The sequence below is a fragment of the Canis lupus genome, chromosome 15, assembly GCF_011100685.1.
Source record: "Canis lupus familiaris isolate Mischka breed German Shepherd chromosome 15, alternate assembly UU_Cfam_GSD_1.0, whole genome shotgun sequence".
Lineage (NCBI taxonomy): Eukaryota > Metazoa > Chordata > Mammalia > Carnivora > Canidae > Canis > Canis lupus.
This window is the reverse complement of record NC_049236.1, coordinates 6,494,985-6,521,773: the sequence shown is the minus strand read 5'-3', so window position 1 is coordinate 6,521,773 and position 26,789 is coordinate 6,494,985. Positions and strand designations below refer to the sequence as shown.

Genomic DNA, 26,789 nt, shown 5'->3' with positions numbered 1-26,789 from the left:
ATAAAATAATTAATTAAAGAATTTGTCAAAGAATTTTAAAAAAAAAGGAAAAAAAATGTGCCTCTATTTAATCAATCAAAAAATGCCTTCATGGGATCCCTGGGTGGCGCAGCAGTTTGGCGCCTGCCTTTGGCCCAGGGCGCGATCCTGGAGACCCGGGATCGAATCCCACATCGGGCTCCCGGTGCATGGAGCCTGCTTCTCCCTCTGCCTATGTCTCTGCCTCTCTCTCTCTCTCTGACTATCATAAATAAATTTAAAAAAAAATGCCTTCTGTGGTAGGCAGCCTCAGTAATTGCCTCCTGGCGATTACAGCCTTATAGACCCTCCCTTTGAGTAACTTGCTTTTTTAAAACAATTATTTAATTATCTGAGAGAGAGAGAGAGAGCAAGAGCATGTGAGCAAACGTGGGTGAGTGTGAGGGAGGAGGGCCCGAGCGAGAGAATTTCAAGCAGACTCCCTGCAGAGCACGGTACCCACATGGGGCCCCATTCCATGACCCATGAGCTCATGACCTGAGCTGAAATCCCGAGTTGGATGCTTAACCAACTGAGCCACCCAGCCACCCCTTGAGTATCTTGCTTTTAACCAATAGAATATGGCGACATTGAGAGGTCATCCCTTCCATGAGTAGGTTGCAGAAAATCCTGACCTCTGCTTGCTATTGCTCCATCACCTTCTTGGCTTGCATGCTTTGGTGGGCGAGCTGCTATGTTGGAAGAACCCATGTGGCAAGGAACTGAAAGTGACTTCCCTTGGAGAACTGAATGCTCCAACAAATAAGACCCCAGACCCTGGGCTGACTCTTTGGCTGCAGCCTTATGAGAGATTCCTACAGAAATTGTGAGATAACAAATGTGTATTATTTTACGTCCCTAAGTTGTGGGGTAATTTGTTATGCAGCAAGAGATACTTTATACAGATGAATTTTTGAGAAGCTAATTAATAAATCATCATACAAACCAATGTAAGACAGAAGGTCGGGTCTAGATTGGCACAGTGAGTCTCGGAAATCATATGCATGTACCTAACCCCATCTGTCAGAACCATCTGAGGAGCCTAACTCAGTCTTTTGCAGTCAGGGCACCCTTCAGGGAAGTGGTGGCTCTAGGGCAGGGTTGAGTAGGAGTGTGGTGGGGAGGGAGGGAGCATATGTATCCCTCACCATCGATGCCTACCGCCCCCTATCTTCAGGCCCAAAGGTGCCTTAGGACAAGGGTAATCCCATAAGGTGCTGTCAGGCTGAGGCCAAGTCTCCTCCGTCAGACTGAGAGGCCTCTGAGGAGAAACTCTTTGCCACCCCCATCAGCCACAGCAGGCTGGATTCCTCCTCCCCGGTGACTCCCCCCTCCATCGGTCTCCTCGCTCCCAGCCCAGAACCCTGCTTATAAGGGCAATTCAGATGGTGTCGAAAAGGGGCCACCAGGCACTGGGTGCAACAGAGACACAAACTCAAGAAATGCATTTCGCTGCCCCAGTTTATTCACCCTGGCTTGGCCCAGAGACCAGGTTCAACATGCAAGGGTGAGACACAGAAGTCCCCAGGACCATTGCTTCAGCCTCAGTCCCAATACCCTTCACCCCCCCCACACCTGTCAGGGATAGAACTCCTGAGAGGCAGGAAGAGTACCCGCATTTTGCAGACAGGGAGACTCAGCATCATGCCTCTGCTCATCTACCAGGATCCTGCTTCCTCATGGCTCCCAAAAGCAAAGCAGAGCCCCCGGCTGCTTTAGTCCTTGGTTGTCCCCAGAATTCACCCACTCTCCGTTTCATGGGAACCTGTCAACCCCCGCTGAAAGGGCCATGCAGTGACCGAAGGGTGATGACCCAGTATCCTGAGAGTTTCCAGGGGCTGCGCTGCTGGCCCCCCTGTGCGCCCTGGAAGGCTGACCACGGCTCCTCTGGGCCCAGGCAGCCCGACCGCAGGAAAACAGGCCAACCGAATCTGACTTCCCGCGACGCTAAAGCCGGAGGGGGACAGCAAGTAGAGGCACAGAGACGAAAGGGAGCTTTCCTTCCCCGGCAGTCTTGGAACACCTTGTCCGGCCCTCGCAGGCGCGTCAGCACATTCGCTCTTATCAGAAGCTTCAATCTATATGACCTGCAACAGCTCCTTGGACGTGGAGAACATGGAGAAGCTGGTTTGTCTCCAGGTGGTAGTTTAGAATCCGCATTCTCCTAGTCCTCACAGGGTCTGCGGCTGTCATCTCCCCTCCCCATCTCCCCCCCCCATCTCCCCCGTGCCCTGAGGCAGAGTCCAAGGGGGACAGTCCTTTATCTTCTCTGATCCCCATCCCCCCGTCCCTGCCCCAGTGGCCATCACCACCCCCAGCGCCCCTCCCTCATTCTAAGTCTCTACCAGTTGCCAAAACTGTGGCCAAAAAGCCGTGGCAGGCCGGAGCAGCCCCCACACCTCCCACAGCGACTCTACTATCGGGGGACAATGGCCCTAGTAGAGCAAAGTCAGAGGGAGAGAGCAGGGGGTGGCCTGGGAAACCTCAGGGGCCTGGGTCATCCACACCCGCACATATGACTGCAGGCGCCCCTCCTCTGGACCGATGGGACCCTGTGGAGAAAAGAAGGCTGGGGTTGGCGATGGGAAACACAGGGTGGGGAGGCCCCAGAGAAGCAACTGAGTACGGATCTGTAGATACTTGCTTAGGAGTTGGCCTGCAAACACACATGCTCCAACTACACACTTCCTGGGCCTGGCCCTGCACACGCAAAGGCACTTTCACATACACCCACCACAAGCCCACACACTCAAACTCACTCATCTGCACACACACCTTTTGCATATATATCCTCGCTCACGTACACATATGCACAAGCATACCTGTTCACGCCTACATATACACACTCACGCCTTCCTACACGTGTGCTGTAAACACATGTGTATGCATTCACAAGTAGGCCTGCACCTAAGCTGGCTTTGTGGACACACGGTACACAGGTGCTGATTCACACAGGCCTGGCTGCACGTTAGCACATACGTCCTCACTTTTGCTTACCTGCACTCACGCCAGCCAAGGATTATGTACTTACTTGTGCGCAACCCCACACATGCCTGCAAATATATCCATGTACCCCTGCCCCCCTGTGGAGGCACACCCTTAGCCCTGATCCTGGGGCCCGGATGGGGCCACCCTCTGTTGGAGGCAGCGGATGAGCTCCTTCCGGTTGTCTAGGATGGTGTCGAAGCTCTCCTGCAGACGGGTCTGCTGGTCAACCAGCTGGTGCTGCAGGCCGCGGATCCACTGCAGCAGGGCCAGGCGACGGTACATCACCAAGTGCACGTGGTGCTTCTCCTTCTCCTGCTCTTTGTAGCGCTCCTGAGCCTGCAGCTGCCGCACCGCCTGGGCCACGGAGGGCAGAAGGGGATCCTGAGGGCCCGGGCCCCGAGGGGTGCCGCAAGCGGGCTCAGGACTGCTGCCTCGGCTGCTGGTGCTCAGGGAGCTGCTGGCGTAGCCATTGTCCTCCAGGGGGGAGCAGACGGTGCTGGCCCCACTCATCTTCTCGAGCTTGGCCCTAGGGATCTCCTCCCCTTCTGGTGGGCTGCGCACCTCCCCCTCGGCAAGTCCAGGGGCCTGGAAGGCCTGGTTGTCAGAGGGCAGCTTGGAAGAGCTCCTCATCAGCACGGGCTCCCCTTGGCCTGGCATCCCATGCCAATTCTCATTGGCGTCTTTGGCACTCGCCAAGAAGTTCAAGTTGCTGTCTGGCTGGAGCTCAGGCTGACATCCTCCAGGCGGGGCCCCAAGGAACTGGGCCCCCTCGGCTACCCCTGGCCGGATGGCAAACATCTGGTCTGCAAAGGGGAAGCAGGAGAATGAGTTAGAGTAGGACTGGGTCGGGGGTGGGGAATGGGGTGCCCCAAGTCGTGGCAACCTCGCTGCCGGGGTGCGGGGGCAAGGCCGCGGGTGGGGGCCAGAGGCTCCACTTCAGTCCCTTTCCCTCTGACAACACCTCCCCTTGTGGCTCTCCTCCCCTCCCCTCTCTCTGTTGGCTCCATCTCCAGCAGAGGCTCTTCTCAGCCCCCTGAGGCAGATTGTCTGCCCAGGACCTCATCTTCTTTTTTTTTTTTTTTTTTTTTTAAATTTTTATTTATTTATGATAGTCACAGAGAGAGAGAGAGAGGCAGAGACACAGGCAGAGGGAGAAGCAGGCTCCATGCACCGGGAGCCCGACGTGGGATTCGATCCCGGGTCTCCAGGATCGCGCCCCGGGCCAAAGGCAGGCGCCAAACCACTGCGCCACCCAGGGATCCCAGGACCTCATCTTCTGCTGGAGCTTTAAGCACCATCAGGTGTTGGCGACTCTCAGATGTATCTCCAAGCCCCGATCCAACTGCTATCCGACTCTGCAACCAACCACAGGCTCCCCAAATTCTGCATGTCCCAACCAGCTCTCCCTCTCCAGTGTCCTCAGCAAAATGGCCCACCCTCCATTCAGTCACCCTAGCCAGAAACCTACGTGCATCCTGGGCTCCTCACTCAGCTGCCTTCCCCCATCTCGCTGGCCACCAAATGCTGACAATTCTTCCTCTAAAAACCTGTGTGTCATGGCCAACATGCACATGACAAAATGTGCCAGAGTGGCTTGGCATCAGGGAAATACACATCAAAACCACAACGAGATCCCACCCCACACCGGTGAGAATGGCTAGAATGAACAAGACAGGAAACCACAAATGTTGGAGAGGATGTGAAGAAGGGGGGACCCTCTTGCTCTGTTGGTGGGAATGGAACTGGTGCAGCCACTCTGGAAAACTGTGTGGAGGGTCCTCAAGAAGTTACAAATAGAGCCACCCTACGACCCAGCAATTGTACCACTGGGGTATTTACCCCAAAGAGACAGATGTAGCGAAATGATGGGACACCTGCACCCCAAAGTTCACAGCAGCAATGTCCACAGTAGCCACACTGTGGGAGGAGCCACGATGTCCATCAACAGACGATGGCTAAAGAAGACGCGGTATGCAGACGACGGAATATGGCTCAGCCATCAGAAAGGATGAATACCCGCCATTTACATCGACGTGGATGGAACTGGAGGATGTTGTGCTGAGTGACATAAGTCAACTGGAGAAAGACAATCATCATATGGTTTCACTCGTATGCAGGGACCATAAGGGAAGGGGGGGAGACTGAGTGGGGAAGATTTAGGGAGGGAGACAAGCCATGAGAGAGACTCCTGACCCTGGGAAACACACAAAGGGGTGCGGAAGGGGAGGTGGGGGGGCATGGGGTCACTGGGTGACGGGCACTTGATGGGATGAGCACTGGGTGTTATACTTTATGTTGGCAAACTGAATTTAAATAAAATAAAATAAACAAAAATAAAAAATTGTATGTGTTCGCAGAGATCAACCCTCACTTTCTCTTGGTTCAGGCCATTTCTTACCCGGACCTACTGATTGCCACAGCCTTTTCACTGATTTCTCTGCCTCCAGTGAAAAATGTAAACGTGGTTTGTCGTAGCTCCGAGCTATGCGCTCTCTAAACTGCTAACCGTCCAGGTGGCCTACGGGCTGCGCTTCTAGGCCCTTGCTCACCCCTCCAGACCAGCCCCTTCCACTCTGTCTCCCTCACCACCCAGACTGCTCCAAATATGCCGTGAATATGCCGTCATCCGCTTCGCAGGATTCCCTGGCCTCTGGTACCCCACCCTTCCCTTCCCCTGTAAGCTTCTCCCTTGTCCACCCAGCAAATTCCTTTCTGCACCTGAAAGCCCGGCCCTCCTCCCCGCCCCTCTCCAGGCTGTGGGGTCAGCCTCCCCCACCGCCCCAGCAAACAGAGACAAGCCCAGTTAGATCCCCCCCCCCCCAGGGGTCCCTGCTGCACCCGAACACAGGGCTTGGTTTCGTGTCCCTGGAACATCGTTGATGGTCAGTAACTGCCTCTATTTAGTTGTCTCAGTTTTGGACAATCTGGAGCTAGCAGCCTGAGCGTGAGGCCCCCGGACTGGACACGTGGGTTCTTCTATGTGCCATTGTCCCAGGAGCCAGCGAAGCAGCACCAAGCAGGTGTCCTCGCACAGCTGCGGAGGGACTCAATGGGGGAGGAGGACTGCAGCCGGAAGAGGGAGCCAGCTGAGCAGGAGTCTCCAGCCCCCACCCCCATTGCCAAAAGCCTCTCTCCTGACCTTGTGCACATCCCTCCACCTCTACTATCTTGTGACCCCCCAGCTCGTCCCATCCCGAGGCCCCAGAGGGAGGGCATATCACCCCACTCTTTCCTCCCCAATAACCACTTTTACCAAAATTAGGGTTTCAATTGACAAGAGGTTTCTGTCCACCGCAAATTGGCTGAATTGGGGAGGATTAGAAAGCTAGAGGATGATGGGCAGCCCAGGGCCTGACCCGGGAGACCCGGGGTCGAGTCCCACGTCAGGCTCCCTGTGTGGAGCCTGCTTCTCCCTCTGCCTGTGTTTCTGCCTTTCTCTCTCTCTAAGAATGAATAAATAAAAAATTAAAAAGAAAAAAAAGAGGATGAGTGAGAATGAGGGCCAGTGTAAGTACAGCGGGCACTAGGAGGTCTATGTGGGTGGCAGGGCCCTCCTTACACCCTGGGGGTGTAGGATGGTGCCCCTGACCTATGCCCCCACCCCCAGCAGTCTTGGAGATCTTCCCCGCCCCAAGATTTTCTCTTTTCCTGGGCTGGGCAGGACCACGGGGGAGGCTGAGAGGCGGTGGCTGCGGTGCTAAGGCTCCCGGGGTTCTCAGAGATGGCAAGATGGGAACCCAAACACCCCAGGATCAGGCTTCCCTCCAAGCTAATCTGCCAGTCGTTGGGTGTGGGGGGGAGATAGGGGTGGGGGGACAGGCGCTGGGCTGGGGGAGGCCTCCCTTCCTGCCCTGCCCTGCGGAAGAGGGCCTCCCCGGGAGTCTGAGGACAGAGACCACCCTTCCCGAAGCTTCAGCGGGAGGCAGCCCGGCGGAGGCTGCGACCCCGCCCCCTGGGGCTGGGCCCCCAGCCTCCCCTCCCCGCCCCTCTAACCCCCTCCCTTCCCCTCCCTCCCCTATCCCCCCTCCCGGAGCTGGGCCCCAGCCTCCCCTTCCCTCCCTGCCCCACCCCACCCCGGGGCTGGACCCCCAGCCTCCCCTCCCCGCCCTCTCCCTCCCCACCCCGGGGCTGGACCCCCAGCTTCCCCTTCCCTCCCTGCCCCCCCCACCCCGGGGCTGGACCCCCAGCCTCCCCTCCCTGCCCTCTCCCTCCCCACCCCGGGGCTGGGTCCCCAGCCTCCCCTCCCCGCCCCCGCCCTCCCCTCCTCCCTCCTCCCCTCTTCCTCCTCCCACTCCCTCTCCATCCCTCCTCTCCCCCCGCTCCCTCCATCCCCCTTCCCCCCACCCCGGGGCTGGGCCCCCAGTCTCCCCTCCCCTACCCTCCTCTCCCCTCCCCTCCCCCAGACTCACGGCCTGGACGCGCGGCCGGCGCTGCTGGCTGTGCTCCCCGGCCGGGCGGCGGAGCTCGTCCCTCGGGGCTGGGGGCGCGGCGGGGGGCGGGGGTCCTGGGTCGGACCTGGGGGGCCCGCGGGGCCGGGCGCGGGGTGCGGGGCTCCGGGGCGGCGCAGCGGCGGCCCAGGCCGGGGCTCGGGAGGCGGGGGGGGGGAGGGGGGGCCGCGGGGGGCGGTGGCGTCAGCGCGGCGGGGCGGGGCGGCCCGGCCCACGTGGGCGGTTCGGGGTTCGGGGTTCGGCCGAGCAGCCCGCGCCCCGGAACCCACTCCCGCGCCGCCGCAGCCTGGCCGGGCCTCCCGCGCGGTGATGCATGGGCTGACTGCGCCCCCGGGCCCCTCCGTCGCTGGCGTCACCGCAGATACAGGGACATCTTTCAAAAGGACGATGGGGTCACGTCAGCAGCCTCCCGGCAAAGCCGGTCAGACTGGGTAAACCGAGGCGCAGCTCGGGTGGGCGGCAGGTGCGCGCCCGTTCCCTCTGCCTCGACCTCTCGTCCCCTCCCCACGTGCGCAGCCCTCTCCAGATAGACCCCTCTGACCTCCTGGGCCACAGCTTGGGCCTCCTGGACCTCCTTCCCTTTTTTTTTTTTTTTTTTTTTAATTTTTTAAGTTGGATTTTTTTTTTTTTTTTAACATTTTACTTATTTATTCATGAGAGACACAGAGAGAGAGAGAGAGAGGCAGAGACACAGGCAGAGGGAGAAGCAGGCTCTGTGCCCTGAGCTCTTCCCCGCTTCCACCTGCTGAGGCCTGCACCCCCTCACTCCCCTCTTCCTAGGAGGCCACGGGAAGGGTTGGGACCTGGTTTCCAATCCGAGAGGATGGAGCTGGGTGGAGTCGGTGCTGACTCTAATGATGAGAAAGCACTAGCAGGTGTTGAGGAAGTTCCAGCTCCTCAAAATAAGTCCCGGGACACATTTCGGCCTCTGGGCATCCACGTGAGATTCTAGGGGGTCCCTTCCATACCCCACTTTACCAAGCAAAGCAAGCAACTGGCTACACCTCCTTCATGTCCTCCCCCATTAAAAACAAAATAAAACTAATATAGATTCATCTTTGAATCCTAATACCTCTTTTTTTTTTAAGATTTTATTTATTTATTCATGATAGTCACACAGAGAGAGAGAGGCAGAGACACAGGCAGAGGGAGAAGCAGGCTCCATGCACCGGGAGCCCGACGTGGGATTCAATCCCGGGTCTCCAGGATCACGCCCTGGGCCAAAGGCAGGCGCCAAACCGCTGCGCCACCCAGGGGTCCCTGAATCCTAATACCTTTTAAAATACTCTGGTCTTTCCCTCATCTCTATGACTCCCCCCCCCACCGCCCCTCCATCGTTTGCTATTTTTCAGACCTCAGCCCCATTTCTACATCAGGTGCTGAAGCCTAACTAGTCTTGTTTTTTCCCTCACTCACTGCAAGCTCCCCTTGCCTTTAACCAGGTGACCAAGGGGTCCTCGCTCTTTAGGACCTCGGCGGTCTGGAGTCATGTGGGTCTTCCCGCACCATACAGCTGTGTCAGATAGGTAGTTGTTCCGTGGGCCCAGAGCCACTCCCCCTGGCCTCTCCCGTGGACTCCATCTCTCCCAGATCTAACCGTGTGGCTCCAATGGAAGCCTGATGAGCCCAGGGATGGGACCCCCACTCCAGGTGGGTTAGTGTCCCTCTCTGGGACTTTCTGAAATAAAAGGAAGAAGAAGCAGGGAAGACATGAGGGCAGGGCTGCAGCAATCACAGTCCCTGCATGGGAGTCAGTGGGCAGTAGGAGAAAATGATGCTCGCACACGGAAGTGGAGACAAAAGGTGGAAGTCCTGGTGATGTTCCGGTCCCTGCTTCCTGAGGCCTTTCTATATATTCCCATAAGGTCCCTCTTTTGCCAAGCCTAACTTGAGTGGAATTTCCTTCACTTGGCAATCAAAGAATCCTGAGTAACACAAGAGCACACGGTGCTCAAGGGGGTGCCCCATGGGTCCCTCTCATGGACCTCTCAGCCCTCATTCTAGGGTAGCCACTCTGCTTCCCCGTGGGAGCCCTTATCAACCCAGCTTACACTGGGACCTCCTTTGAAATGCAGTGGAATCATGGGGGTGTCCTATCCTTAGAGACATTTCCCCCAAGCCACTGAAACCTCCTGGTCTGTAGGGGCTACAATGGAGGAGGCAGGAAGCAAACTCTTGGAAAAAGTCATCAGGTACAACCACACGTACCTCTGCCTTTTCATACAGACTGGCTCCAGATGACCAAGAAGTCTATGCCGATTGTTGACGTAGAGTCTACTGTACTCTGTGGGGCAGCACACGGCCTGGCTCAGCTGACGCAGCCATTGGCCTTTGCGGTGTTCTAGAAAGCTACTCCTTCCTAGAGAACACGATCTCTGCACAGTCGGGTGAATTCCAAGGGCGTCGGATTGTGGTCTCTCTCCTTAGTCAAGGGTAAAGCTGTGGGACAGGCCAGCACCGTGTAGTTAGGGCCGCAGGTGCTCAGTGGTCCTGGGCAGTCCATCGTTTACAAAAGCCGGGAGCCTTGAGAACCAAAACCCCCAGGAAGGCAGGGCAGCCACGTCTGCGTGATCACAGACAAGCAGATGTACACGTGTGTGTGATTCATTCATCAGAAGATTCCACAGTCAGGATGCCGAGGCATCAGTCATTCGATGTTAAAAGCGAGCATCTGTGGCTGTGTCCCCCCCGGCTACATAGATGGCAGGGGGCTTGATGGGCAGGGACACAGAAATCCCCAGAGATGGCCAGCAGCGGCCCGAATAGGCCAGCCCTGGGCAGTGGGGACAGGTCCTGGACAGGCAGGCAGATGTCAGAGCCAAGAGAGGCTAGCAGGGGGTAAGTAGCCAGATCCAGGTTCGAAGGGCCTAGAGTGTCAGGCAAGGGTGGGGAGGAGTATTTCTACCCCCGGAAATAGGATGGCGTAAGAGCTCCTCCTGTGGAGGGTGAGGGTAGGATTAAAAGGTTTCAACCTCCTGGACTTCACTCCTCTTGTCCATTCACCCCCTGCAGCAGGGCTGTGCTGAGGGGGGACTGGGAGCAGAATCAGAACTGGCAGGTCCCCCCACAGCTCCAGGCAAAAGGAGGGAAGGAAAGGCTCCACAGAGGGCCTGCTTGAGCCAGGCTTTGAAGGATAAGCAGAAGCTCCCCAAGAGAGAGCGGCCAAGGCCCGGGAGACCACGTGGTGTGTATACCTGGAGTGTGGCCAGGGTGGCCCCGGTGGGAGGGATGTGGGGGGAGGACGTGAGGCTACAGTGGGCCCAGGTGTGAGGGGCCTGTCCCCCCCCCCCCATTCCTGCGGGCAGCAGGGGAATACCCCACAAGGCCGCAAGGCTTCGGCGGCCCAGCAAAGGACAGGCATCTGTGGGGCGGGAAGCTGTTGCTTCCTGCCTTGTCCTGTTTCCCTGGGCCCCCATCACCCCCTAGCACCCCGGGGATTCACCAAATCAAAGCATTTTCAACTTTGCAGATTAAATCAAGACGATGTGCCTTGGACACGGTAAAAGCACTGTGATTGTGAACATCGCCCCTTGCACTCCCGGTCTAGGCCCGGCCGGAGGACCTCTGAACCATCGATGTACCCGGCGGTCGGGCGGTTGGTCGGGAAGGCACATGAGAAGGAAGCTCTCAGTACCCCCAATTAGCTTGTCCTGGGACAGAGGCCCACAGCGCTGGTGACCTCGTTTTTCAAGCATCTCTCTGCTGCTTCTTAAAGCTACAGCGCTGCTCTTGTGTCAGGAAGCCGCTGTGTGATCACTTTAGGGAACTCGCTGCCACCTACCTAACAAGGCTGTTTTCTCAGCTGTCAAGTGAGGGGCAGGTACCTCAGATCTGAAGTCTTAGGGCGCTTTTTTTAAGCCTTGGAATCCACCTCACCCCCCCAGAAAATCTATGCAGCAAACCCAGACGGAGATCTTGTCCCCTCCCTGAACCTTCCACCCTAAATGGCTCCTGAGGAGGCTGCCTGAAAGCTTCTAAAGCTCCTGGGGGGCACAATTTCAGATGCCCGGCCCCACAGGAACCAGGAGACCTGGCGTTCACCACCCCTGCCTCCCCTGGGGCTGGGTAGTGGACACTCTCTTTTTAGGGCACCCCAGGGCTGACCGGCCTCTTGGGAACCCTGCTTCTGCGAGGGGGGGCGGGCGCGGGGGGCAGCCGGCTGCATCCGAGGGCCCCGCGGCTGTGGGAAATCCCAGAGCCCACGCAGAGGGGGCGAGCTGGAGAGGAGGGGAGGGCTGGGAGCGCTGGGAGGACGGGGTGTGCGCTCCATGCCTCCCAGCAGCTGCGCGGGGCCCTAACCCCGGGCCTCCCCCCATTCATCAGCCTCACCGCAGCCGGGTCTAGCAGGGCCTCTGGGAGGGTGGCGTGCAGCCACTTAGGCCCCTGAACAAAGGGCCTGGCTGGGTGCGCTGGGCGCCAGCGGCCTGCGGAGGGGGGTGCTCAGGATTGGGGAGGGCCCCCCCCCCCCCCGGAAGCGCTCCGCTCCAGCTGCGCTCAATGCGGGAGCCAGAGTTAGGCGTGGGGCAGCGGCAGCTGCATCCCCCCTCCCCCGCCCCACAATGATTCATTCACGCTGAGAGCACACACCAGAGGACCTGCGGGGGTCGTGGCCCCGCTAGTCACGGAGTCGCGGCGCCCGCAGCAGCTCAGAGCGCCCCTCCGACTCCTCGCTTGGTGCTCCCGCCGGCCCCCCTCCGACTCCTCGCGCACTGCTCCTGCCGGCCCCCCTCCGACTCCTCCGGCAGTGCTCCCTCCAGCTCCTCGCGCTGTTCCCCCGCCGGCTCCTCGCGTCATGATCCCGCAGGCCCCCCTCCGACTCCTCGCGCAGTGCTCCCTCCAGCTCCTCGCACAATGCTCCCTCTGACTCCTCGCGCAGTGCTCCGGCCGGCCCTCCTCTTCCCCGCCCGCCGGCAGGTCCACGGCCCAGCGACCTCGAGAGGCCTGAGGTTTGGGGGCAAGCTCTTTGAATTGGCTCCACCCAATGTCAGCCGCTCTCCCTCTGAAACCGTCCTGGTCAGGTTTTGCTCAAACCCATTGCACAGGCAGAGAAACTGACGCAGAAAAATAAATAAATAAATAAATAAATAAATAAATAAATAAATAAATAAATAAATAAATAAATAAAAGGCGCGCAGCTTGACCGCAGGAGGACTGCCCCAGGGCAAGGGCTGGAGAAGAAGCCGGGCTTGGGGTTCAGCCTGGAGCCAGCTGACGGATGAGGGGCCGCCCAGCCGCCTGGGGTGAGCTAAGGGCCACTAACCAAAGGGGTCCTACTTGCTGTCCAAGCTGCTCCCCTTAGTGCCGTCCTCCAGCCACATCTGGCTGACTCCTGAAACGATCTGAGGGAGAAATCGGGGATCAGGGAGAGAATGAAGACAGCTAAGTAGAGGTGCTAAAACCACTAGGTTAAAAAACGTGTTGGGGGCTCCTGACCCAGGATAGAGCCCACAACCCTTGATCTTGGGGTCATGCATTCAAGTCCCACGTTGCGGGGGGGGGGGGGGGGATAGATTGTACTTAAAGAAAAAAAATCTTTAAAAAAATGGTGGGTGGGTCATTGGTTCTGAGAAGCTAAATTGTGCCAAGAATAAATTTGTTTTTGCCTTCTGGCCTCCACACCTCCTGTCGCCAAAGCCAGATCAAAAAAAAAAAAAATCATAATAAATAAAACTAAAAATCAATAATGTTAGCAGAACAGGGAGAAGCAGATTGAAGTGACCATCCTCAGACGGCCCCGGGCCTCCTGGCCCCGAGCTCATAATTACCCTGTCACCCAGAAAACAAATCTATTGTGGGTGTTAAAAGTGGAGAGGCGGGGGTCCTGGGCGAGGAGCTGGCCCCGCTGGGAGGTGAAGGGAGTGGGTGGGAAAACAGGTTGGCCTTGGGTGCTGAGGGGGGACGGGGAGGGGGGACACTAACCAAAAGTAAGGCCTTGAAAGTTTCCGAAAGTTTTTTTCAGACGGGAGGGTAGACACATTGAGGGAGGTGATGCTGCCTGGTAGGGGACAATAGTGGTGGGAAAGCAGGGGGCAGGTCCCCAGCCCTCTCCCCGGCCCACAGGGCGGCCTGCTGTGCTGCTGCTGCCCCCTGGTGGGCCTGAGCCACAGCAGCAACCCCTCCAATGCCGGAAACCTGGAAACACCCGGGAAGTCTGTCCTTTCCCAGGCTGAGGCCTAGGCGGCCAGGACTAGCAGGCCCCAGGGAGCGGACGCTCGCTGAGAAGTGCCTTGGGGTCAGGGGGGCTCAGTCGCTTGTGTCCGACTTTTGATTCTGGCTCAGGTCAGGGTCTCAGGGTTGTGGGATCCAGCCCCACATGGGGCTCTGTGTCCAGAGCGGAGGCTTCTTGTCCCTCTCCTTATGCTCCTTCCTCCGCTCTTCTCTCAAATAAATAACATTTTAAAAAAGAGTGGGGGGGGGGGGCAACCTGGGTGGCTCAGTGGTTTGGCACCACCTTTGACCTAGGGTGTGATCCTGGAGACCTGGGATTGAGTCCCAAGTCGGGCTAGCTGCAGGGAGCCTGCTTCTCCCTCTGCCTATGTCTCTGCCTCTCTCTTTCTGTGTCTCTCATGAATAAATAAATAAAATCTTAAAAAAAATAAATAGAAAATAAAAGAGATAGAGAGAGGGCCCTTGGGATCAACATTGGTGGAAGGGCCGGGAAAGAAGCTGAACAGCCATTCAGGGCCCCCGATAGCCTGGGCCAAGCCCTCCGGGAGCTCTGAAGTTGGACGGCCCCTCAGGATGGTCCCAGAAAGAGCGTACAGGGCCAGCCCTTCATCCCCCTGTCACTGGAGGGGAGGCCATGCTGCAAGGGCCCTGACCTCAGGCAAGGGGCTGCAGAGGCGGCACCCCCAGGGGCCCTGAAGTCTGTCTGCAGACGGTGCTCCCAGAAACTAGGCCAATGAGGTCTTCCTGGAAGGGCGACGGGGCAGCGCACCACACACAGCACCGATGCTCATTAAACACGTGCTAAATTAGCCGCCGGGTTAGACCGAGCGTCAAGCTCCCGGGCATAGCCTGCGAGTCCATGATTCAAGCAAGCGGCCTTGGGAAACGGTCACGGGAGCCTTGATGCTCGAGCCCATGGAGCCACTCGCTCAACCAACACTCGTGGGCTTTACGGCGTGCCAGGCCTGGAGGGAGGCGCTTTACCCACGTTTTTCTTATTTAATGCAACTGCGGGGCTACTATGAACTTAGATTATTCACATGAGATCAAGTTGTTCAGTGCCTTGCAAGGGGCAATGACACTTTCAAAAACGACACAATGGGGGACGCGTGGGTGGCTCCGCGGTTGAGCATCTGCGTTTGCCCAGGGCGTGACCCTGAGGTCCTGGGATCGAGTCCCACGTCGGGCTTCCTGCGTGGAGCCTGCTTCTCCCTCTGCCTGCGTCTCTGCCTCTGTGTGAGTGTATCTCATGAATAAATAAAATCTTTAAAAAAATAAATAAAAATAAATAAACGACACAATGGAACACGTGCTCTTGCTGCTGTCAAAGGTCCTTCAGACCACAAAGGAGTCTTGACTTTGTTGTGTGTGTGTGTGTGCGCGCGCGCGCGCAGAGAGGACTTCGCCTCCAGCCAGATGCTTCCTCCCCCACAGGCAAGAGTCACGCCTCCGTGGCTTCTTGCTCCAATTCCTTTCTTTCTTCTTCTTTTTTTTAATGGCAGAAAAGTTTATTTCTCATTTTTGACATGATCTAGTGTAGTTTGGGCAGCTAGCCTGGGCAGCTTTCCACTAAGCCAGGGGTTAACAACATCTTTTTGATTTAAGAATTTATGTATTTATTTATTTATTATATAAATTTTTTTTTATTAAAGTGCAATTTGCCAACATATAGTATTACTCCACTTCTTTTCTAAGCACCTTGCTGCTCCGGGGTCACAGGAGCACGGGCTTAAGCATTCCCAGTTGTAGCTGCCGAGATAGTGCCTTCCCTGGGTATGTATGTATGTGTGTATTTATTATTATTTATTTATTTATTTATCTTCCCTGAGTATTTAAAGAACACTCTTCACCCCCTGCTCTTCGGCCATCGGATCATTAGAAAGTCATGAAAGGATGAGTCCGCCCCTTGATGTCCAACGTCCCCATGTACATGGTCATCTGGGGATCACTTTGATGGGATGGGTGGCGGAGGTTTCTGCTCCAGAAACTTCTCTGCACCCCGTACCTCTCGCTAAGCCGGCTCTGTGGGAGGCGAGGGCTGGAGGGAGAGGGCAAGGCCCTGAGCCTGCTCTCTAACAGCCCTGCGGCCTTCTGTCCTTGGCCCGAGGCTCCCAGCTGCCAACATACACATGTTAGTTTTCTCATTTAGATTCCAGTCGTAAGGAACTTGAAGGAAAAAGAGTTGCGTGTGTGTGTGTGTGAAGGGGGAAGCTTGGATGTCATGGGGCAATCTCTGGGTCTGACCACAGTGCCCTCAATATTTCTCACCCCCCCACACACGCACACGCACGTGCACACACAGGCCTTTCCTCCTGGGCCCCCAGAACCTAATTTTTCACGTTTGGAAAACCCAGATGATTTTTGCCTGGGTCCATCTGGTTTTCCAAATAACCTGTCTTTTTGATAAATAACGTAAGTTAAATTAGACAAGACAGAGAGAGGGGTCGAGCAGTGTGCAGTTTCCCCTTCCATCAGCCTCAGAGAGCAAAACCTTGGCCGTGCCCCCGCCGCCAGGCCTGCCCCAGCGCTTGGCAGCCGTGGAGCGGGCCCAGGGGTCCCCCAGGCCGAGCAGGCCCCCCGCCAGCCACGGAGACTGCCCGGCGGGGCCGCTTGTCCCCAAGGAAGGGGGGCCAGGCGCTCCACCCGGGCTGTCCCCCTTCCCGGCCACAGCCAGCACCAGGCGCCGATCAATAAGCTGAAAATGAAACCGTTGAGGTGAGAGGAGAGGACCGAGGGGATGGGGACGCGCGACTCAGACGGACGTGGCCCTCCCGGGGACGGAGACCCAAAGGCGACCCAGCCTGCTCGAAGCCAGGCCCGCCCGCTCGGCCCCCAGGCCTGGCCCCCAGCCAGGCCGGGGTGGGGGAGAGCCCACTCCACGCGTGCCCCACACCGTACCTCTGATCCCAAGTGCAACCCTGTGAGCCAACCTCCTCCTTTCCCTCAGGGCTCCTTTTGGTGACAAAGTTCAGAGAGTGGCTTCTCCGAGGTCGTGCCACTTGTAGGCTGCAGAACGGGGACGGAAGGCTGCACACCGCTGCCGCTTCTATGTCCAGCCCACCCTGCAGAGCTTCCTCGTGGGCACTTCCACTCCAAGCTTTTTTCTTCTTTTAAAGATTTTATTTACTCATGAGACACACACACACACACACACACACACACACACACACAGAGGCAGAGACACAGGCGGAGGGAGAAGCAGGCTCCCTGCGGGGACCCCGATGCGGGACTCGATCCTGGGACCCCAGGGTCACACCCTGGGCCGAAGGCAGACGCTCCACCGCTGAGCCACCTGGGCCCCCCAACTCCAAGCTTTTCACCATTAGCTCTTCCAGGTTTCAAATCAATCACTTCTTGCTCAGTAAGTATTTATTGATTCTATGTGCCAGCTATGCTGCTACCTATAGTTTTGTTTTATATTTTTAAAAATAAGACTATATTTTCATAATCTTATATTTTTTATATTTTAAAATATAATTTTATATTTTTATTTTTCTCTATATCCAACATGGGGCTCAAATTCACAACTCCAAGAGCCGCATGTTCTATGGACTGAGCCAGCCAGGCACCCCTTTATGTTTTTTTGTTTTTTTTTAACAAAACAGATATGGTCAGTGGATCCGCTGACTGCACCAGCCAGGCCCCTCCCAAGGAAGATCACATTTTTAAGATCACATTTTTAAGATGTTTTTAAGATCTCACATTTGAGACACATAGGAGAGTACGCGCCTTTTAAGGAGTTGTCCACAAAGCATGATACAGTTGGGACGGTGGCGACTTCTTACACTTGTGGAGCAGCACTTGACATAATGCATTCACGTTCATTTTCCAACTGAAGCCTCAAAGCAACCCCGAGACAGGCATGAATTACGGTCCTCATTTTATTTTTATTTATTTTTTTAAAGATTTTATTTATTTACTCATGAGAGACAGAGAGAGAGAGAGAGAGGCAGAGACACAGGCAGAGGGAGAAGCAGGCTCCATGCAGGGAGCCCGACCTGGGCCTCAATCCCAGCTCTCCAGGATCAGGCCCTGGGCTGAAGGTGGCACCAAACCGCTGAGCCACCCGGGCTGCCCAGGGTCCTCATTTTATAGCTATAAATGGAGGCTCGGAAAGGTGTGGTGTTATCCATTCAGTCTTCACTAGGCAACACTACCTTCCAGGCTGCCTATCAAGGAGTGAGGAGAGGGGGCACCTGACTGGCTCAATCGGTACAGCGTGCAACTCTTGATTTTGGGGTTGTAAGTTTGAGCCCCACAACAGGGCATAGAGAATACTTAAAAATAATATATATAAAAAAACAAGACAAATGGGTAGACTACAAGGCAGAAACAGAATGGCATCTCAAGTGTGCTATGATCGGATGGTATCATGACACTCCTCCCAGAAATGCGCTCTGCATCCTCGGGCGAACGAGTCTTACGACAGGAAGCTTCAAGAGTTATTAAACACGTGTAGGAGATAAAGAGCAAACATGCCCAGTGTGAAGCACGAGAGATTCTCAGAGGGTAAAGTTTGTGGAGAAGCAGTTGAGACGAGGGATTGCAAGGGACCTGAGCAGCTTGTCCCCACGGCTGCTTTGATGAACAGAACCTAATGCTTTATGCAACAGGCCGTAGGACGGTTTGTACAACTGTGGACTGAATTAATGAGATCAGAGACCTGTTCGTGTGAAGTAAATACATGTGTCCCTACCCCGCGGCGTGGAGCTAGGAGGGGGTGAAAGGGCTGGCACGGAGCAAATCTATCTCACAGGCCACGAGCTCTTACCCCTCCGGGTACATCGGTTCCAAGCTGGCAGAGCTGAGCCCTAGCAGGAGCCGCAGCAGCGGGCCCCGGGGCCTGTTTCATCAAAACGCAGCTGAAGCTGATGGCTCGACGTTTTGGGCACAGGCATCTGGGTCAGGAGGCGACTCTCCACGTCAGTCCTGTTAGCAAGGTCAAGGCTCAGCTTGCCGTCTGACAACTACACCGGCGAGGGGAAAAGTGACCCAGAGCTCAAGACCTAACTTCTCTTTCTCCAAAGACTGCTTTCTTTCCAGAGCCCAGAGCCTAGGACAGAAACCATTTGCTCCCTGGAATTTCTTTTGCATTGCATTTCTTTTTTTAAAAAGATTTTATTTATGAGAGACAAGAGGGAGAGAGGCAGAGACACAAGCAGAGGGAGAAGTAGGCTCCCTGCGGGGGGCCCAATGTGGACTCGATTCCTGAACCCTGGGGTCACGACCCGAGCCAAAGGCAGCCGCCTAACTGCTGAGCCACCAAGGCGTCCCCCTTGCACTGCTTTTCTTATCCTCAGTGGTCAATTCCAACCATCTTCTCCCTCTCTCCCCCCAGAAGGGATATGGGAAAGCAAGAGGGGAGAAATATGTCACCCTCCTTCCCAGTTCTGTGTGGCAAAGGCTGCCCACCTGGGACACCGTTTAGAGGGCTCCGGGGGAGGGGCGAAGCCCTCACCTTGGACCCAAGGCTCCTGATCAAAGAGCTCTGACAAGAGGTACCGTTCATGTAAACTCCCCGCTGAGAGGCCAGGGAGGGACAACTGCAGCAGGGGGCTTCCCGGGGGGGGGGGGGGGGGGGGGGGGGGGGGGGGGGGGCGGGGGCGGGGGGGGGCGGGGCGGGGCGTGCAGCCTGAACATGAGGCTCCTCAACGTCAGACAGGCAATGACCTAAGAATGAGCACCTGATCCGGACGGCAAACCCTGCCTTCAGGCCTGGAGATTTATTGAAACACTACATACATATTAAAACATCTTTATATACATTTTCCCCTTTCCAAGATTACAAATATACAAATCCAAAGCATCTTGTGTATTAGAAACAATTGTAGAGAACCTACACCCTAACTGCAGCAATTACACTGGCGTTCCCCGTCTGCCAATAAAAAGCTGGCATGATTCGCCCAATTTCTCAAGTCCAGCTCCTGACGGCGAAACCACAGGATTCACATGGAACGTGTTTCCAAAGCAGCAGTGACACTCCATTTGGGGCGTGGGGGGATGGAATCGGTCTAGAATTCTGAAAGCTTCATGATTGTTCGGAGAAAACTGGGACTGAGGGCAATTCTCTTCAACAATGTTTTGATCATCAACTCAATAGTGGTCTTCTTTCTAAATAAGTCACGAAGTATTGTGCTCAGACTGGTCAGGGCAATAGACCCAGGTGAATGCAATAAATAATGGTTATATTTCTGTCAGGAGGAGAAGGGAGTCCTTGAGCAACACTGCTGCACAGTGAGAATTTAGTTCCAGAAGAGAGCTCTCCCTGCGCCATGGAATATGTACTTTGGACAGGCACCGGTGGGTGTCTTTATCCTCATCGTCCAGAAAATCCGGGCCACAGTCTTTCTGCCTTGAGTACCAATGTAAGCCCTTACTCTCAGGGAAGCAAAGGTCAACCGGCAAGCTGCGGCTGCCTTGGGAAGAGGCAAACAGGGAAACAGAAGGGGCAAGACAAGTATAACGGCCTGTCTCTTGGTTCCGAGGTCCTCCAAGACGCTCTCTTCCACGGAATCCAGGTCACCGTGGGGCACATCTTCGGGTGTGAAGGATTCATTCCGGTATCGACATCCCTTGGGTTCTCTCATTTCCATAACACCACACTTTTTCCTCCTCCTCCTCCTCCAACCACCCCTTTCAAAAAAAGTCTATCAACCCAGGAGGCTGCTAGGATAAAATGTCAAATATATAACGGAGGACGTGAGCCTTCACTCAAGCATCTGTGCATTGATTTTGTAAACGCTGCAGAATTAAGGTTAGTGGCCAACCCGGGAAATAATACTAGGAAAGGAAAAAGATGTCCAGAGCCATGCAGTGGGAAGAGCTGGATGGAATCTCTGTCCGTAACCTTAATGCACGGACTATAAAGGAAGGGGAGGAGGGGAGATCAATCATCCCCACAGGCATCGATTCCAGCCTTCAACACCACAAACTTCTCAAAGTAGTCTCAACAGGTGCCAGCACCTTTGACGATGTTAACTTTCCAAGTATCTGAAGATGCTTTGCTTCAATCCTGAAGTGCTATCATCTGTCTTGAGGCGCTTAGGTGAAGGGGATGTCTTTAAAGATGGACCCCTTCTTCTTACCTGGAGAGCAGAGAAAGAGTCAGGACCAGCTCAAGACTCCCACACAAGTACTTAGGTTCAGTTAGCTCTTAAGGCACTCATAGTCAAATCACGGACATTTAGGAAAAAAAGAAATACGAACTTTTTAGGAAGCTTTCAACGCTGATGACCTCCTGGGGGTAGCAGTCCTCTGATATTTTATTGGGGAGTGCAAGAGTGAACACCACACCCTAAGCCTTTAAGCCAGAATCATCTATCTATCTATCTATCTATCTATCTATCTATCTATCTATCTAATTTTTTAAAGATTTTATTTATTTATTCATGAGAGACACAGAGAGACAGAGACAGAGGGATAAACAGTCTCCATGAAGGGAACCCGATGTGGGACTTGATCCCAGGATGGCAGGATCACACCCTGAGCCAAAGACACACACTCAATCGCTGAGCCACCCAGGCGTCCCTAATTTTTTTTTTTTTTGAAAATCAATCCATCAATCTTGCTGGGGACGGCCACATCAGTTCTCAAATTCCCTACCTGAGGTTTAGACGGTTCCTTCGCTGCCTCAGCCTTGACAGGAGAAAGTGTATGAAAGACAAAGTTTCTTAAATTTCGAGGTGCATTGGGGTTCGGGTCAGAGAGGGCAGCCAGTTTCTGAAGCACAGCTTTGGGCTGGTTTAGCAGGGAGCCTGTTTTCAGCTGAAGAGAGAAGAGTCATCAAATCCCAAGTGCCAAGGGAAGAATGAGAAGTCCGTCCCTCCCTGGCACCCCCAGATCCTGAGGGGACATATTCCTGCCCCACTCAAGCAGAAAGCAATAGCAGGTGCCCTTGACACCTACTGTCTCCTGTAGCCGCCTCCTCCCCCTAACGACAAAGTAACTCCTCCCTTAGCCTGACCTGGGCCGATGTAACATCGCAGATCCTGACATCAGGCTATCCATGTCCCCAACCAACCTGGTGGGCACTCTCTGGCCTGATGGCTTCAAAGGGATTTCTGAGTAAAGACTTTGGTTCTTGAATAACCACGGTGCGATTGGCTGAAAAGACAATAAAGGGAGGTTTGTTCTGGGCAGAGCTGGATAGAATTACCTTTAAATCTAAACAAGCTAAGAAGCCTCTAACTAAACCAATAAACTAAGGCTTAATAACCCGGATTATTTTATCATGGTGACTTGAAACTATAGTAAGGAGTGGCAGGAAGATAGACAACCAGCTTGAATGTTGACCGTTAACAGTAATAAGCAAAAGCAAGCGTGGTAGGCTGAACACAGATGGTGTCTAAGAGCCCCATTCTGGAATTAGCGCCGGGTTCAATATCCAGCTCTAACACAGTCTTGGGCAACCAAATAAAGAAGCTAAAATTCCTACTCTGAGTTGCCTTAGAACCATCTACGTCTACTCACAAGTACAACGTCCACTGCCCAAAAGTCTAAGATCCAAGAACACTGTCCTTTCCCATCTCGGAGGGTCCTCTTTAGCACAATGTGAGACCAAGGCCCCGGCCTACAGGGCAACAGTCCCTGAGGCTGGAGTCACTTCCGAGGCTCCTGCATGAACCATCCAGGAGACTGGGCCCAGAGGAGGACGAGAGCTCACCATTTTTCTGTAGTGCTTTGGCTGTAACTTTCTTGGCCAGCATCATAAACTGACTGTCTTCCCCGATGTCTTCTTCTTCAGCTGCAATTTTCCCCTGCTCTGCCTGAAAATAAAAATCAGACCGCATTAACATCAGTCTACTGCGCCCCCAAACGGTTAGCATGGCCTGGGTTGTAAAGCTAAGGTACCTGGGATAGCCTTGGTTTTCCCTTCTGCAACCTTTGTTGCTACAGACCAAAAAAAAGGATCTTGGACAAACAAACGTGAATGAACTGCCCGTCGTAATCTTCTCAGAACACAAAAGAAAATTCAAGGATTAAAAGGGACAGCAATATGCTGCCCAGGATCTTGAAACTATCCTGACAGGGGAGGTGAGTGGGTCCCCTCCTCCTCAGCAGCCAGGAACACAACAGAGGACTTCCTACCTGGTCCCGAAGCCACTGTTCTCGTTCAATTCGCTCCTTCCTCCAACGGGCTTCCGTCTCATCAAACTGCTCTTCCATCTGATCATCATCAGAGTCTCTGTGGAACAAGTCCATCTGGGAAGCATCATCTAAAGCAAAGAGTCAAGGCCATGAGCATTCTGCAGTCTCCCAGGAGAAGGCGCTCGGACAGATGCAAGGGACTCATCATTCATCACACACTGACACAAGCTTTTCCGTTCACTAACAGAAAGTCAGTTACAGCCAGGTCCTCCTCAGTAGCCTGCTGCGGTTTGGATTTCCACTCGTCGTCTTAGACGGGACACACACGTACACCATACCATCTGTTTCTGAAAGCAATGACCAAGATACCTATGTTTTTCCATCGGAATTTCCTCATTCGGCCAGGACCGTCACTATGCAGATCTCCATCGGCGAGGTACCTCTCTTGGTATAAACGTAGCTGTCGCTTATCATCATCCAACATCGTTTTCCTGCAGGAAAGATACAGGGTTCAAAGCCAGGACCACTCTGGCTGGTTGTGGAAACGTCCCATCACTCAGAAGGGCCTGCTGGGATACTGACATGTGTATTTTCTTGATTTGATTCTGTAGCTCCTCATCAGAAGGGAGTACTTCATCAATTTCGTCCTGTTCATATTCGTCGATATCTTCCCCATCATACTCATCTTCACTTCCCACATCACTCCCCGACACCTCTGCCTCATCCTCCAGGTACTTCTTCAATCTCCTAGGAAGGAATTTTGAAGATTAGAAACGCAACAATGAATACAGACACAGACTATGGATGCAGTGAGAAAAGCAGAACACGGAGCCACTTAAATTTTAATGATACACTTCAGTAATACTTAAAGTCTATCATTTAATACACACCGTATGCCAATACCTATGCTTCCCAGGCTTCATGGCATTATCTCAGGAGGGAGGACTATTATTGCCCTTCAATTTACAGTTGAATGACAGAGACTCAGAGAGTAAATAAATGACCCAAAATCACACAGCTAGGAGGTCGATTAGGTTCTCTAAAGCCAGAACTCTCAATCTCCTCTACATCTGGGACATACCTGCTGGAAGGTTCAGATTATTTTGTTCCGTATTTAAGCTCACCAGGATCGGGAGAGAGGTGAGAGATGGTATGGTAATGGAAGGTAATAGCCTGGGATTTCTTAGCAGCTGCCAAGTCTTGACCCTCAAGTTAGAGGCACACCTGAGGCTCAGAGTAACTGGTAGGTAAAACCACTACTTCCTAAGTTTTTGTGACCTCAGTTCCTACTGAGAACAAATCTGCTGTCACTTTGGGTTCAAAGTCCTGTCATCTATCATCACAAGTGGCAAAAGTTTGATGGCTTTCTGAAGGATGATTTTTATCAAAGACTTACATTATTTTTTAAAAAGCTGAGTTCCTCTAAATGCTAGGGATCCCAGGGAGTTCCTTAGAGGGCTAAAAGCCACTGAATTCTCTAATCTTTTCATTTACCCACTTGGAACAGCACAACTTTTAGCTGTCATTCTTTCTAAGATTTCTTTTGGACAAAGGATTCTCCAGTTAAGTAAGGTTTAAGAACCACTACCTTAGAAAAATCTATAGATGACCCCAAGCTGTAAGAGACAGTTAATTTGACAGGTGACAAATTAGAACCCCAAACTGATCTTAATAGAATGGAATGACAGGCTAGAAACAATAATATAAAGCTAATAGAGATCAATATGATATCTTATATGTGAATTCCAGAAGTCATCCGTGTACAATATAATAATGAATGCCTATTAAAATGGTCTTTATGAAACTTTTAATATCATGGGAAAATCATTATGGATATTCCAAGTGGGAAAAAAGCAAGACACAAAAATATATATACGAAAAAAAATTGCACAGATCTCAACTCTATGAAAACATATGCATAAAAGTGGTTATGGAGCAATCTACCATCCAAAGTTTCATTAGATACTTGGATGGTGAACACAGATGACTTTTTATTTGTAGCTTTGTCTTCTTTTAAATATTCTAAAATAAGTGGTTTACTTTCATGAGCAGAACAAAACATTAAAAAGGAATAAACGGGAGGTCATCTGCCTAAGACTAGGATGAGGAAAACCTGAAATGACAGTAATCCATAGGAAAAAAGACCCCATTCCTTAAAAAAGGAATTTTCATTGTCTACTAACTCCTCAAAATCTACAGCGACTCAGCTCTTAGGATCCCTGGTTACTTGACGAGTAGTATGCATCCAGAACAAGGACGTGGTTGTACCACCATATACAGCGGGAGGTGGACCACACCTGAGGATGAAGAGAATATCCGGTACGTGAGGAGTCAGGAAGCAACGCCGTGTGAGAAATAGCTGAAGGAACCGAGATATTTAGTACAGAACTCACCTAAGGAGTATATAATCATTTTTGAACACTCAAGAGATACCACGTGAAGGGGTGTATTGGATCTGTGTTGACCACGAAAAGCAAAGAACTGGCAGACTGAGGTAAACGGTGGCAAGCTACAACTCAACTGTGAGAACTTTCTCCAGCAATGGGAGGAATGGACATAACACCTACATTTGCCTTCTCAATTTCTCGGACTGCTTCAGGACCTCTTCCTCGTCATCATCTTCAGGGTCTTCCAATGCCAGATCTTCGTTATCAGAGTTACTGGGTTCATCCTGAAAAATCAGGGAGTATCACACACAAAGTTAAGCTGAACAAAACGTGTCCTCAACTAAGACAGGATTTATGAACTTCTGCCCAAACATCTCAATCTAGGAAATGGCTTCTGATAACATGCCAAACTCAGAATCCTCGCCCACTCAGATTCCACTCAGATTAGGAAAAAGACAAGACGGCAGCAGCAGTACCTGGAGTTCAGTTAGGATTACTTTGTTCCCTTCAAGACTCACCTCATCACTATCCAACTCGTTATCGTTTGGGACAAGCCGAAAGTCTCCAAATTCCTCCTCTTCACCTTCTTCTTCCCTAAAGTACAAATCAAACCAATAGGTTGCTGAAACAAACTACGGGGAGTCAGCCAACTTACAAATTGAAAATATTTTACTAGCACCAACCATCTCTTCAAGAGATAGGAAACAAGAGACCTTGCCTTTAGAAAAAAATAGTGATAAAATATACATAACACAATCATGTTGTGCAGCCAACCTCCAGAACTCTTCTCATCTTGCAAAACTTTTTATTTATTATTTATTTTTTTAAGGCAGGGAGGGGCAGAGAGAGCATCTTAAGTAGGCTCCATGCCCAGTGTGGAGCCCAACATAGGGCTTGATCTCACAACCCTGAAATCATGACTTGAGCTGAGATCAAGAGTCAGACACTTAACTGACTGAGCCACCCAGGTGCCCCAAAACTCTATACCCTTTATTTTTTATTTTTAAAAATATTTTATTTATTTATTCATGAGGGACACACAGAAAGAGAGAGAGAGAGGCAGAGACACAGGCAGAGGGAGAAGGAGGCTCCACGCAGGGAGCCCGATGCAGGACCCGATCCCGGGTCTCCAGGATCACACCCTGGGCCGAAGCTGGCGCTAAATCGCTGGGCCACCGGGGCTGCCCAACTCTGTACCCTTTAACCAACAATTCCCCACTTTTCCTTCCCCTCAGCTCCTGACAACTACCCTTCTACTTTCTCTATGAATTTGACTACTCTCAGTACCTCATCTAAGTAGAAAACTACAGTATTTGTATTTTGAGGACTGGCTTATTTCACCAAGCATAATGTCCTCAATGCTCATCCATGTTGTTGCATGTGTCAGAATTTTGTTCCTTTCTAAGGCTGAATAATCCATTTGTGTGTGTGTGTCCACCATATTTTGTTTATCTACTTGGGATGCTTCCACCTTTTGATTATTATGAATCATGCTACTATGAACATGGGTTTACAAATACCTGAAACTCTGTTATCACTTCTTTTGTGAATACGCTTGAATCATATCATATTGTTTTTAATTTTTTGAGGAATTGCCATTTCGATTTCTAGAGAAGCTTCCCACCAACAGTGGATAAGGGTTCCAATTTCTCCATATCCTCACAAAAACTTATTATTTTGTGTTTTTGTGGGT

At 53.0% G+C, this 26,789-nt stretch overlaps 2 protein-coding genes across 5 annotated transcripts in view; both read right to left on the bottom strand.

The window, feature by feature from the left end:
* Positions 1-1,461: 1,461 nt before the first annotated feature.
* On the bottom strand, positions 1,462-16,633 carry C15H1orf216 (chromosome 15 C1orf216 homolog). Of its 4 annotated transcripts, XM_038557930.1 has the most exons (3): positions 7,416-7,520; positions 3,116-3,809; positions 1,462-2,570 (listed from the first exon to the last, which is right to left on the bottom strand). In XM_038557930.1, exon 2 carries the CDS (start codon positions 3,802-3,804, stop codon positions 3,118-3,120), a length of 687 nt encoding a protein of 228 aa, XP_038413858.1. In that variant the 5' UTR covers positions 3,805-3,809; positions 7,416-7,520; the 3' UTR covers positions 1,462-2,570; positions 3,116-3,117. The 4 variants fall into 4 exon arrangements, with proteins under 4 accessions (XP_038413858.1, XP_038413857.1, XP_038413855.1 ...); XM_038557929.1 differs by lacking the exon at positions 7,416-7,520 and adding an exon at positions 16,521-16,633 and having other exon boundaries at positions 1,462-3,809; XM_038557927.1 differs by having other exon boundaries at positions 1,462-3,809.
* A 2,677-nt stretch (positions 16,634-19,310) lies between these two features.
* The window catches only part of CLSPN (claspin), a 30,077-nt gene continuing 22,598 nt past the window's right edge, over positions 19,311-26,789 (bottom strand). The window contains exons 17-25 of the mRNA XM_038557926.1: positions 25,615-25,690; positions 25,277-25,380; positions 23,292-23,456; positions 23,079-23,200; positions 22,710-22,837; positions 22,285-22,387; positions 21,643-21,725; positions 21,225-21,386; positions 19,311-20,707 (exon numbers count right to left, since the gene is read on the bottom strand). Of these exons, the coding sequence (XP_038413854.1) occupies positions 20,597-20,707; positions 21,225-21,386; positions 21,643-21,725; positions 22,285-22,387; positions 22,710-22,837; positions 23,079-23,200; positions 23,292-23,456; positions 25,277-25,380; positions 25,615-25,690 (1,054 nt within the window). The 3' untranslated portion in view covers positions 19,311-20,596. The remainder of the gene's footprint in view (positions 20,708-21,224; positions 21,387-21,642; positions 21,726-22,284; positions 22,388-22,709; positions 22,838-23,078; positions 23,201-23,291; positions 23,457-25,276; positions 25,381-25,614; positions 25,691-26,789) is intronic.

Coding starts and splice junctions, on each gene's coding strand:
- C15H1orf216 (XM_038557929.1), bottom strand. CDS start 3,804: ATGTTTGCCATCCGGCCAGGGGTAGCCGAGGGGGCCCAGTTCCTTGGG.